The sequence below is a fragment of the Poecilia reticulata genome, chromosome 12 (assembly GCF_904066995.2).
Source record: "Poecilia reticulata chromosome 12, P_reticulata-male-v2, whole genome shotgun sequence".
Taxonomy (NCBI): Eukaryota; Metazoa; Chordata; class Actinopteri; order Cyprinodontiformes; family Poeciliidae; genus Poecilia; species Poecilia reticulata.
The window spans coordinates 4,342,582-4,355,180 of record NC_088841.1 but is presented as its reverse complement, the minus strand read 5'-3'; the positions used below and the strand labels follow the sequence as shown (position 1 = coordinate 4,355,180).

General features: G+C 37.3%; 1 protein-coding gene across 3 annotated transcripts; it reads left to right on the top strand.

The window, feature by feature from the left end:
* Window positions 1-124: 124 nt before the first annotated feature.
* Window positions 125-11,654, top strand: LOC103473251 (uncharacterized). Of its 3 annotated transcripts, none has more exons than XM_081613987.1 (6): window positions 125-298; window positions 2,526-2,711; window positions 4,539-4,577; window positions 8,881-8,961; window positions 10,457-10,538; window positions 10,635-11,654. In XM_081613987.1, the coding sequence occupies exons 1-6, from the start codon at window positions 223-225 to the stop codon at window positions 10,690-10,692; spliced, it is 522 nt and encodes a 173-aa protein (XP_081470113.1). In that variant the 5' UTR covers window positions 125-222; the 3' UTR covers window positions 10,693-11,654. The 3 variants fall into 3 exon arrangements, with proteins under 3 accessions (XP_081470113.1, XP_008421562.1, XP_081470114.1); XM_008423340.3 differs by having other exon boundaries at window positions 127-298; window positions 10,454-10,538; XM_081613988.1 differs by having other exon boundaries at window positions 130-292; window positions 10,454-10,538.
* The last annotated feature ends 945 nt before the right edge of the window (window positions 11,655-12,599 follow it).

Genomic DNA, 12,599 nt, shown 5'->3' with positions numbered 1-12,599 from the left:
TCATTATATATTTAATATATAAAGACAATTACCTAATTACCTATCTAATTTACTGAGAAGCACCTCGAAAGCTTTTCGAACTACAAATATGGCAGAGTGATTTTTAAAGGCGGGCCTTTCGCAGCGAGTGAAAGTAAAAGTAATGCCTCCACAGCAGGCTGTCGTGGAGGCATGAAGATCGCTCGCTGACGATGGTCGTACAAGAATCATCCCAGCTGGAAGATGGATCCTCATCGAATCGTCTGGGCCGTGATGGTGGGTCTTCTCGGAGCAACGCGTCTCTCCAGCGGTGGTAGGGGTAAAAATTTAACCCTCATATTTACCTACCTTTTTTTTTTCTTTCTTTCTTTTTTTTTTTAGAACAAAGGTCACCCATATAGAATATATATGTATATACGTTTAAATATAGTCAATTATAAAATTTATGTTTTTTTTTATAATTAAGACTCACACTTTGTCAAACGCGTCATTAAAGGTAGTAATGGTTTCATCTGTCCATAACGCTGGCTCAATGTTAAGCCAAGATTACATGCTGGCTTAATATGTAATGTTAAAAAGAAAAAAAACACGTAGATATCTAGATAAGGTTCCACGTACTCTGAAAACATTTAATCTTCAATATAAAACTAGATCACAGGTTTGATATGAACTGTGGTATAGAGGAAGTTTAAAGGAAGAACTATCAGTTTCAGTTGCAAAAAAAAAAAAAAAAGTTGATAAAGTTTCTGTGTCCGGACTGGTTTTTACCGAGTCATAAAATTAATTTCTCATCTCAAGCGTACAACAACACATATGAACTTCTGCTGTCACACGCACGCACGCACACATACAGAACAAAAATGTGTTATGATTTTATGATTCGGCAGCTTGTAGAAGCACCTGCTTAAGATGAAGCTTGAAAGCAGTTGGTTTCTGTTTGATTTTTATCAGTCAGAAACCGATTTTGGTCGACTCTTTGTTGTTTCAAACATCCTGCAGTTTGAAACAACAAACAACAATAATCGAAATCATCATTTCGATGATTTTCAGGTCTGAAGCGTTACTTCAGTCTTTGACACACTACATTTTCCCCTCAGACATTTTGTTATAGATTTTGCTGCTGTGTTTTGAGTCACTGTCCTGCCGATGGCCTAGATTGTCGGATAGATGGCATCAAATTCGATTTCAGGATATTTTTGGTTTCACTGATTGAGTAAACAAAAAATAAGCCAAAGATTTTCCAAAGATAAAACTATGACTTGCAAGATGTCTCAGTGTTGCCACTGTAAAACAAGGCAACTTTATTTATGTAGCACCTTCAGTTAAAAGCAACTCAAAATACATATACAAAATAAAGTTAGAAACGACATACATAAAAAAATCACATCAGTAAAAGGGTAAGTTATGACCATTTCCACCACTGCGCACTGAAAAAATGTTTCTTTGAACTTAAAAATTTGCTCTAATTTATTACAGCCAATAATTCTGTTTTTAATAAGTTTGAAATCAGAACTGTAGCTTGAGCAAAACTAATAGAATTAGCCATAAGAAATTCAAGTAATTTTTTTTAAGTTGGCTGCACAGTGGCGTAGTTGGTAGAGCTGTTGTCTTGCAGCAAGAAGGTTCTGGGTTCGATTCCCAGCCTCGGTCTTTCTGCATGGAGTTTGCATGTTCTCCCTGTGCATGGTGGGTTTTCTCCGGGTACTCCGGTTTCCTCCCACAGTCCAAAAACATGACTGTCAGGTTAATTGGCCTCTCCAAATTGCACCTAGGTGTGAGTGTGTGTGCGTTGTTTGTCCTGGGTGTCTCTGTGTTGCCCTGCGACAGACTGGCGACCTGTCCAGGGTGAACCCGCCTCTTGCCCGGAACGTTAGCTGGAGAGGCACCAGCAACCCTCCCAACCTCACTAAGGGACAAGGGTGTAAAGAAAATTGATGGATGGGTTCAAAAAACCCTGTTATTCAGTGAGCATATCACTTCCTGTGAGGTGTTGTACTCATATTTTCTGTTTGCTTAAGAACAACATTCCAGGAATTCCAGAGGTCCATTCATTAACCTTGAGCACTTTTTAATAGGACTCTCCTTTTTCATCTGGAAAATTTATGCTTTGTAGTGTTTTTGGAATTTCTCAGAACATTACTCGGTCGAACATTCTCTTAGATGTTTTCCACTTGTGAATGATTTTTTTTGTCATGATGGACGTGAAATCATTTGAAAAGGGTTTTCTAACCCCTCCCAGATTGTTCAGCTCCAGCGATTGTTGTTACTGATATCTTTCCTCTTCGTCATTGTCAACACATTTATCTAAGCTCCAACCCTGAAACTTCTGCTTTTATAGAAGTGATCACTCTTACTGGTTAAGCTAAGCATTTGTTCTTGATAAACTCTATATCATTTTGACTTTGTCATAATATGTAAATATAGAACTGAAGAAACACGCAACTTTCTTTTTGACGTAATTATGTAAAGAGCAAAAAGAGGAGATAATTAAAATGAAGTCAGTAGTGAAGTAATGCTAGAAAATTTGTATGTGTTTTTCTTTTCAGCCAACTGCACATGTCCAAAGATTCCCCCCAAAAACTTTACTGTACAAAAAGACGGATGCTTCAAGGTCACGTATCGCTACGAGTGTATTCCAGGCTACACGAGAAAACCCGGAACGTCAAACCTCATCAGGTGTCAGGAGAAGAATGGTGTTTCACAGTGGGCAGAATCTAAATTCGAGTGTATAAGTAAGATCCTTTTATTTCTCTTTCATTTCTTTAAGCGGAACCTCTATCATGTTAGCGCCAAGAGCTTTATTTCCAAAGACAGAGAGATGAGTCGATTCTGAAAGCTTTGGGTGGTAACTGAATGTCTGAATCATTTTTTGTGAGGAGAAACCAAATTCAGCTGAGGCGAAAAACAACCGAAACGAAATCAAGTGAGATGAAAAGCAAAAAAACCAAAACAAAAAACAAACAAACAAAAACAGATAAATTTCATTTATCAAAGAATGAGAATCTGTTTCAATAATAAGAGAAAGATTCATCTTTGTCTTTAAGTTTGTTTGTTTTTTTTCTTTAAGTTTCTTTATTTGAAGGCAAAAGCGTTCGAAGACCCGTCTCACTGAACGCAGTTACTTCACATCGTTACATAGTCACAGCAAGGAAAAGACCCACCCAGAGCCTGATCTCTATTGCTAGATGGATCACAGAGACAATTCTTATCCCCTCCTCATGAACTGTCCCTCACGTTTTGGAGGGAAATTTTATGCCAGGAAAGAGAACCGATAAGGATTTCAGAACAAACATCTAATTCTTCTTTAAGTAATTACCATACCAGTAATTACTTGGTAATTGTCCTTTAAGACAATTACCAAGTTAAGCAAGATGTCTTCAGGTCTCTTATGTTATCACAGCTGTGGAAACATCTAAACATTATCTGGAAACTTCTTTAATGGAAAAACACATCTTGCAGAAATACAAAAACACAGCAGATATAATCAGTAAATAAATGTAAAAAAAAAAAAGTATCACCAGTTTCATCAAAGATGAAATAAGGCTAAAAACAAAATTTTCTATTATGCTTGCATTGGGGATTTATTTACACAGAAGTTGATGTTTATCTATAAGGGAATCTTGAGTTGGTGCATCACAAATGATTTTAATGTGTGAAAAATGTAATGAGGACAAAAATGGGCTGAAAGAAAAATCACAAATGTAGGGATATCGCTGCACCACTGTTTCATGAAGCATGCAGGTTTTAGAAAGTAAGGAGGTGGTAACATCATATTCAGAAAGTACAACTAAGTTGCTTAAATGCCAAAATGGCAACCAGAGGCAACTTTTTCACTAAGTCCCTGCTGTTGAGATGGGTTATTTTCCCAGTAGCTGGATAAATAACTGATTACTAATCAGTTATTTAGTACTAATACTAAATGTATTAGTAATTACTATTTATTACTAATAATAAATGATTACTGGGGATCTGTTCTCTACACACCCCAAAGCAAAAATATATAACTATTTTCTAACCATTTGTTGAGGTATTATGCGCCATATTGCAACATTCACCAATATTATCCTATGTCGCATGCTTTTCAAATACCATGCTGCCCTCAGGAATGCATATAGTGTTAAATTAAGCAGCATTCACTTAAGCCACTAAGACATTTACTTTTTACATTTCTTCACTATCAGATCCAACAACTGGAAATGATTTAAACGTATTTCACAGAAGATGTTTCACACAGAATGTTCCTTTTCAAAGTAATTGCAAATGTCTGCGTTAATGTGTATCATGTCAATAATTTATTCTTTAAAGGTCCTTAAAATTCTGTGAGCATGAACCACTGTGATGTTTTTTGAAATGAGAGTTGTTTCAGGGTCTCATTTGTCTTGGGCTAAGATTAGATTCACCTAATCTGGATTTATTCTAAGCAGAGAGGACCAGAGAATCATTTTACTGCTGGCAAATTGTGAACTGCTTCTAGCAAAGTCTTATTTTGAAAACTCAAAACCATCTCTTTCATATTTTATGTCGATTAACCCTCTCTGCTCTTTTTTTTAATGTTTCAGCTGACCCAAACTATCGGCCACCACCAACCACCACCAGGGGTAGGAAACCGCTTTTCTTTTCTTTAAGTCTGCATAATTTCTGTCCGTTACTGTCAGTGTGCAAGAACTTTGATTTGAGGCCACAAACAAGCGTACAGATTCCTAAATGGAGCCTAGTTCTGTTTGCTAAGTCACTGTAAATGAAGATACTGTCATTAGTCAATAATGAAAGTAGAAAGTATTCTGGATCCAACCACTGGCTGTTGCCTGTGTTACACACTATTCACACAAAGCTTTGGATATTTGGCTTCTGGGTGGAATTTCAGGATGAACCTAAAATCTGCTGTAGCCGTTCCAGGTTGACTTAATGTTTTTTGTTTTTTCCTTTAAGATTGTATTGGCTCTACTGGCCTTTATTTGAGAGTGGTTAGACAGCAAAGTAGGTAACAAGAAAGGGGAGGAAGACATGCGGAAAAGATCACCAGGCTGAAACTTTGACGTCTGCATTGAGGACTATATCAGTTGCCTCTAAATGTGGGTTATGTTTTGCCCCTTTGCCACCACAGCAGCCCAGACCTTCTTTAAACTTTTGACTCCACATGTCCAACTGTTTGGCGTTTCAGTACTTTTTACACAGCTTAATGTTATAACAAGGAGCTTTAACAGCAATATTCGCCAACAGGTGTCTCATCCCCGAATTGACCAACGCATTTCCCGGTTCAATCAGAATTGGTATTTAAGCCATCGTCCTGATCATGTTGTTCAGATTTTGATATTATGTGACCAAGAGAACACCTAACAACTGATGAAGAACTGCCATCGCGAGGTTTCAAACAGGATGTTCTTAGAGCGTCACAGAGCGTTATCAACAGGCTGAAACCGAGATACAGAGACCGGAGGAGTCAGAGAAACTCATAGAAGGTGTTGTCCTTTGGCCACATCCAACTCTGATGACCGCTTCATTGTGATGAGAGTCACCCTAGTGTCAAGTTGTAGAAAACCAGTTACATCTTCATGATCTGAGTGGTAGACGACCTGTGATGGTCATCTACCACCACCAGCCATCTGCGTCAGTCTTTCCACCAAAGGGTGGAACATTTACGGTTCACGTTGAGCGGAAATGATGGCCACCAATGATGTTGGGAGAAAGCACTATGCGTCAGCCACTGTTGTCACCCGATGAGCCATTGGTGGTGATATTACAATCTGGGCTGGTGTGTTTAGACCAGTGTTTCCCAACCTTGGTGCTCAAGGCGCAAAGCCCTGCATGTTTTTGATGTCTCTCTGCTTTAATATACCTCAATCACATGATTGTGGTTCAGTAACAGGCTGTTAATCATAAATGAATTGAAACCATGTCTGCGAGACAACGTGGCTTGAGGAATAGGGAGGACCTAGTGAATATAGAACTGGTCTAAACTTTGTGAATGGTATAACGCCAAGCCTGTAATACCTGAATAACTCCATTTATTCAGTTGTTGTACTTCTGAATAAACAACACAGGCCTAATTTCATCCTTGTGGACAACAGTGCCCCAGCTCTTTGAGGTCGCATCATTAGGGAATGTTTGCTGGAGAGTGCGGTACTCCGGATGGAGTGATCTGAACTCTCTCCAAACCTGAATCCCTTAGAAAATCTCTCAGCTGCTTCACCATGTACTGTAGAGGGTTTGCACCAGAGAACCTCTAAGACCAGAGGGCCAACCTTCAAGAAGAGTAGGACGCCACGCCTCAGCAGATCATAAGTCGACTTTTGAAAAGCATGAAGCAGCGTTGTGAAGCTGGTATTGATTCTCAAGGCTAACGGAGACATTGAGGATTTTTAAGTTTTCCATAAATGTCACTCAAATGCCAAATATTCCTAACTTTTTGTTCAGTTTATGTTTCACACTGGAACATTGGTGGCCCACCCCCTCCTACCCCTTTTTGCTTTTGTAAATAACAGCAAATGTCTGAGTTAATGTGCAAAAATGTCAATTATTTAAAATTTAAAGTTTTTCTTTTTTTTAAATGTTATGAGCATAAACCATTTCAATGGTTTTGAGATTAGAGTTGTTTTTTGATGGGATTTGTCTTGGGCCTTCTTAGACTAATCGTTAGCTTCTTGAACCTCACTTGGAAAATTGAAAACTTTCAAGTTGATGAACACACTGCTCTTTCTTTTTTTGTTTCAACTCACCCAGAATATCAGTCACACCCAACGATTAGCATGAATAAGAAACACATTTTCTTTTTTTATGTACTAAGGAAGCAACATGACTTATTGAAGTTAGAATGAAGATTTCTATACAATAAGATGCGATCACTTTGCTTTGGGGACAAACAGCTGTATCCTATTTCTGGTTGCTAAGTTACCGTGAGTGAATTATATATTTGGAAAGTGTTCTGAATTGCCTATATACAATACTCACAGAAAGTTAGGAATATCTGGCCTTATGGTAAAATTACATGATGACTCTAAACTGTAATGTAACATTTTACAGATCAGCTTAATGTGACGTTCTTTAAACTTTTTAATATTTGTGTCTAACTGTTCATTGTTTCACTACATTTTGGACACCTTGCTGCTGTTTCGGTACATTATTTGAGAATCGATATAGCATGCTTCCACTTGAATGCCCCACTATAATTGAAAGTTATCATTGTAATGAGCATAAATGTCACCCGAAAACCAAATATCCATAACTTTTTGGGAGTAGTGTATTTTATCGATAATGCACACCTCTTAATAATTATCCGTCTTAATTTTTTGGGCACACATGTTTCTAAAAGTCCCATCAGGACCTTCCTCCACCCTGCAGAGTGTCAGAACCTCCACTTCTGAGCCTTCAGCATCTCCCAACATGAAGCATTTTATTGTTCTGGGTAAGAACAATAAAATGCAATCAGCAAAACCACAACAAAGGTCAAGCTGGCACATCAATTCCCTAAAGGCTTTAAGAAATAACATAAGCACTAATGAAGAAAAGAAAGAAAGTCGTTTGAAGTCTGAGTGTGGCAGATCTGTGGTAAACTTAGCTTATCTAAAAAGCTAAGTTTCAATACATTTTTTGGATGTTTCTAAATGGAATATCTCTGGGATTTTATAATTAGCTGAGAGGAACAGAGAAAAAAAGTTGGTCTCAAAACCAAGATTGAAGCTTACAGCTAGACAGCATGTACCTTTTGCAACATTTCTTTAAAGCAAAAACATAAAAAAGACAAAGTAGTCACACAGTGACAAAAACTAATGATGAAACTGAGCTTCTAATGAAAGAGGACTGAATGATTTCTCAATAGTTAAGACTTTAATCTAAAAGAGGTTTTGATTGCCTGACATACTCACACAGCACCTCTTTGGATTTCAGATGTTCAAAGTCTTATTTCCTTTTAACTGTATAATGTGTTTTTAACAGCCACGTAGTTGAAGTTCCACATTAAAGAAATGTGACAAGAAGGTCATCTGTGTGTTTTTTTCTATGTCTGCGACATCATATGTGAACAGAAAAAGGTGCTGAATGACTCATGAACCACTCCCTGTCACTGGAACACAACAAAACGATCCGTTATCTCTGAGAAGAGTATTCGTCTGGTTTCACCTGGCTAAACAGTGTTGATGTGTTAAAAAGGCTTTTTGATGTCTGTACTTTTTTTTTTTTTACACAAATAGAAATGGATCATCAGCATACAGTGAAATTTAGTACTTTATGTTTATCCTGCTGTTGTCATTGGTTCTGCTGATTTGTTTAGCTAATTTTCCATGACATTTGTCATTTGACATTTTCTGCAACATATTCAAAGAGGAATGTTTTTCAAATGCAACATTTGGTTTTGTACTTGTATACAAAAAACAAATGTTTCAGAACTTTTGTAGAATTGAATTGTTTTTTAATGTAGTTCTAGAAACTGAAAGTTGTGTCCTGTGTGTGATTAATGATGATCTGATCACCAGATGGTTGCTGTTGCTGTACAAAGTGGCACAAGCAACGTTCTGGTGGGACAATTATTTTTTCACTGGCCTGGTTCTTTGCATAGATTTTCACTCTTAAAGGAAAATCAATTTGTTTTTGCAGTATTTACTCAGGTTAAATTGATCTGACATCAAAATTAGTCCAATGATCTGAATCTTAAAAAAAAAAAAGTGAAACACCCAAATGCTTTAAGAGGGCAGACACTTTTTTAACACCAATTTTTCATGCTGTGTCAGGTTTTGTATATTTTGCAATAATATGTGGAACAAATGAGTGAAGATGTTTTTATTAAAATGTACTTTAAGAATAAATAAGCAAAAGGCTGATGACAGAAATAATTATAGCAGATAAACAGATATAAGAGCTGATATAAATATAATTACAGCTGATGCCATCTTCTTTTCCTGTTTGCAGGACCTTCCTCCACCCTGCAGAGTGTCAGAACCTCCACCTCTGAGCCTTCAGCATCTACCAACACGGAGCGAAGCGCTCTGGGTAAGAACAATGAAATCCAAAAGAAAAAGAAAGAAAGTCATTTGAAGTCCGAGTGTCTGTGGCAAACTTAGCTTGTCTATAAAGCCAAGTTTTAGATGTTTCTAAATGGAATATCTCTGAGATTTTATCATCAGCTGCGAGGAACAGAGAAAGAAAGTCTGTGTCAAAACCAAGATTAAAGCTTACTGCTAAACTGCTAAACAGCTAAACATGCTAAACAGCTAAACAGCGTGCACCTTTTGCAACGTTTATGTCTGAAGAATGAGAGAGCCATGGAAGTACGTTTTGCGTCTGGTCATGTTTTGGATCAATCACCTGCTGACGGATCCAATGACGAGCTCCAGGTTGAACTTCGACAGGTTCGTCATGGGAGTTTTAGAAAAGACAACAGGCCCACAGCGACGCGGATCACTTGCTGTGATAAACAATGTGCATGAGGTGTTCTTCTTTGTTTTTGTTTTAAATCAAACCCGCATGGCGTGTTTGTCGTTGAAAAGCTTTCTCCCGTCACGGGGCTTCACCACATGTGGCCAATCCTCGCCACAAATGCTGACCTTTTAAAGAATCTGTTTTAAGTTTGTCTGAACATGAGAAAACTGAGGGAATTTTCCAGGAAACGGAGTCAAGCTGTGTCCTGGAAGGATGTAAAATTCACAATGTTCTGCTGCGTTGGGCTGGGCTCGCTGCTGTTGCAGTGAGGTGGCTGACATTGTTTCTCTTTTGTTTGTTTTTTGTCAAATTTAAACCCTTTACTGCAGGAATTTCTTCACAATTATATTAGAAAATGCTGTAAAACGCATTGAAAATTAAGTAGAGATTGTTCATTTGAAAGTAACACATGCAGGAAACACATACTGAGGTAGTTAACAGTCCAAGTAGCAAAATATGGAATCTCCTGATCAAAAGGTAGAAGAGCCAGTTTTGTATCATCTTTTGTATGAATAGAATATGGATAAATAATCATTACCAATATACATACAGTAACTGATCAGATTTCTGATAATAATCCAAACAACGATGGTCAACTTCCCATCTGGAACTGAACTAGGATGTTTATCGTACCATCAGTTTCACTTTCAGGCATCCAGCATTTGGTTGTGCTGCAGAATTTTTCCAACATGTCCAAAATAAATCTTGGTTTGTATGTAAATGATATACTGCATGTTACAGTGTTAAGTACTCATTAAGGTGATCCTGGAACTCTATTTTCCTGCAGCATCAAATCTAGTTTGCTGTTGAAATGAAAGGCGGGTCCACAATAGTCTCTTCTGACCAAAATACACAGATCACCAGAGGCACCAATAAATCGATCTGTAAAAATCGGCACAAAACGACAATGTAGTCTTTGAGTGCACACTTTTTGAACTGCGCTGCAGAATCCATTCCATTGTAATAATTAGCAGATTTGTAATTTTACAGGATAATGTCTCATGGGAAGGGATTGATGCTAGAGAAATAGTTTTAGCTGATTGTGTTTTCATTTCCCCGTTAGGAGGAGAAGGCACAGCAGTTTGCATCAGTTTAGTTGGACTGATTCTGCTCCTCGCCGTGGGCGGTGTCATCTTCTTATATCGACAGTAAGTTGGTCAATAGAGCTTTCTCGTTCTTCTCCGATAAAGTTTTAATGCTTGTACTCACCAAAATAAAAAATCCTTTCTGTTCTTATATCTGAGGAGGAAGAACTCGATTCCCCCAAGAGATCCAGAGGAACTGGAAGTTATGAAATGCTGACTGATGTGGAATGTTTGTCAGAGGAAGTGCAGGGTGGAAGGAAGTGATGATGAGGAACTTGTACTTAATATAAATGTACCCACTGTCATGACATCATCTGGTATAAGAAATGTGGTTTTGAAGACTAGTTTGGAATTTGCTATCTTGTTTTTTTGTTTGTTTTCTTATGACTAACTTGAACTAAATGAATTTTCTGGATCAATTTCATGTATTTTTCATGCAGTATTACAATGCATGACAATTATGAGACACTGATTAATCTGCATTTACAGTGTGCATGAAATTACACTGTAGATTTTGGTACAAACACAAGCAGCTTCCCCTTCAGCATTATGCTGCCATCGCCTTTTCTTCTTCTTTTTTTTTTTTAAACCATTAGCAAATAGAAAAACATTCACCAGAGTCTGATGACAGACTCTAATATGGAAAAATACAAAAGATGACAACAGCCTTTTTGTAAAATGACCATTTATTTTTGCGTTGACATTTTGACTTGTGCGTTTTACTGTAGATGGATGGATGAATGGAATTTTTAAAAACATGTTTTAAATTATTTAACCATTAAAAAGCAAGCACTTTTTTCATGAATGTAACTTTGCCTTAAAGATTTTAAGTGTGTATTCTGTGTGGGAAGTTGAGAATTCTTGTGCTCCCCCTGCTGGTTGGGAGCTGCCGTTCTGTTCATTTACGTCTTGTCTGTCCCCAAAACAAGGCGCTACATCATTTTTTAAAAATCTTATTTGATACAGTTTTGATTTCTAGGTTTGTTATTGACCAAATCCTAGTAGCTGAGTAAAATAAATTTAGAAACGTTAGGAAGGCAGCAGCAAGTACTCCTCTGTTAGCATATCTTAACTGGGATCTTCTGTTTATATTATGCTGATAGTTGCTTGGTTTAGAATTTAACCATTATATACTAGATTAACTGGAGTTAATAAATTGAATAAAAATATTCTATTTTATTCAACCGAGTTGTTCGTTGTTATTGTATGTTCATGTCAGACAGCTAACAGCTAGCTAGTCAAAGAGATGCTTGCTGTTTAATGTTTCGACCAGTCAACAACTAACTACTGTTCTTAAACCTTTAACTCACTTTTGTACATGTTGAAAGATTACAGTTACAAACTTTTTAATTAACATTACATATGAACACAAACATTTCTATGTTTACGGTTATAGTTTTTCTGGAAGGTTAATTTCTGCCCGTCTTTCGCGGTTTCTAATAGATTTTCTTCCCTGTATTTAACTCCATTCATCTTCTCTCCAACTCACAATTATGCACCAATTTGTCACCTAAAATCTCAAATAAAACAATTTGCAGTCTGTGGTTTTAACATGACTGAATGTTAAAAGGTTCACGGGTAACGAATACTTTTTCAGCAAAGCATGGTACCAGCCTTTTTTTTGCATTTCAGCACAATGCTGAAATGTAATCATACCTTGTTATTTAACTCAATGTAAGTGGCAGTAAATAGCCAAAACCAAGTCATTTAAGACACCCGACTTCCTCAATAGCTCAGCCACGTTAAGTTAAAAAAAGCATAAAAAAATAAAAGGGAAGAATCTGAAGCCATCTCCAGAAATCATTGTCCATCTGAAATGAATCAGTGGTGTAAACAGACACTGTAAAAAAACGTTTGAAACACAAACCGATCCATTTGTGTTACGACCAGACCTGATTAGAAGGCACAGCAAGGAAATAAGCTCACTTCCTCAGAACGTCTGATGTGTGGCGTTGCTGTGGTTGGACCACTTTCGGCAGAGTTCATGCAGATGATGAGGCATGAGACGGAGTTTTAAAGTGAAAAAGAGATGCATATATCTTAGTCATTTGCGACTTGTGTACTTCAGTTAGCGAAAGGCTCCACATAAATGCAACTGAGTGAGTTGACAGATGTAGTGGAACG

What these genes read in the sequence shown, in the direction of transcription:
- LOC103473251 (XM_008423340.3), top strand. Translation starts at nt 223, where the DNA reads ATGGATCCTCATCGAATCGTCTGGGCCGTGATGGTGGGTCTTCTCGGA. An exon ending in ATCTAAATTCGAGTGTATAA is followed by an intron (nt 2,712 to 4,538) that starts GTAAGATCCTTT and finishes TTAATGTTTCAG; the next exon opens with CTGACCCAAACTATCGGCCA. An exon ending in ACCACCAACCACCACCAGGG is followed by an intron (nt 4,578 to 8,880) that starts GTAGGAAACCGC and finishes TCCTGTTTGCAG; the next exon opens with GACCTTCCTCCACCCTGCAG.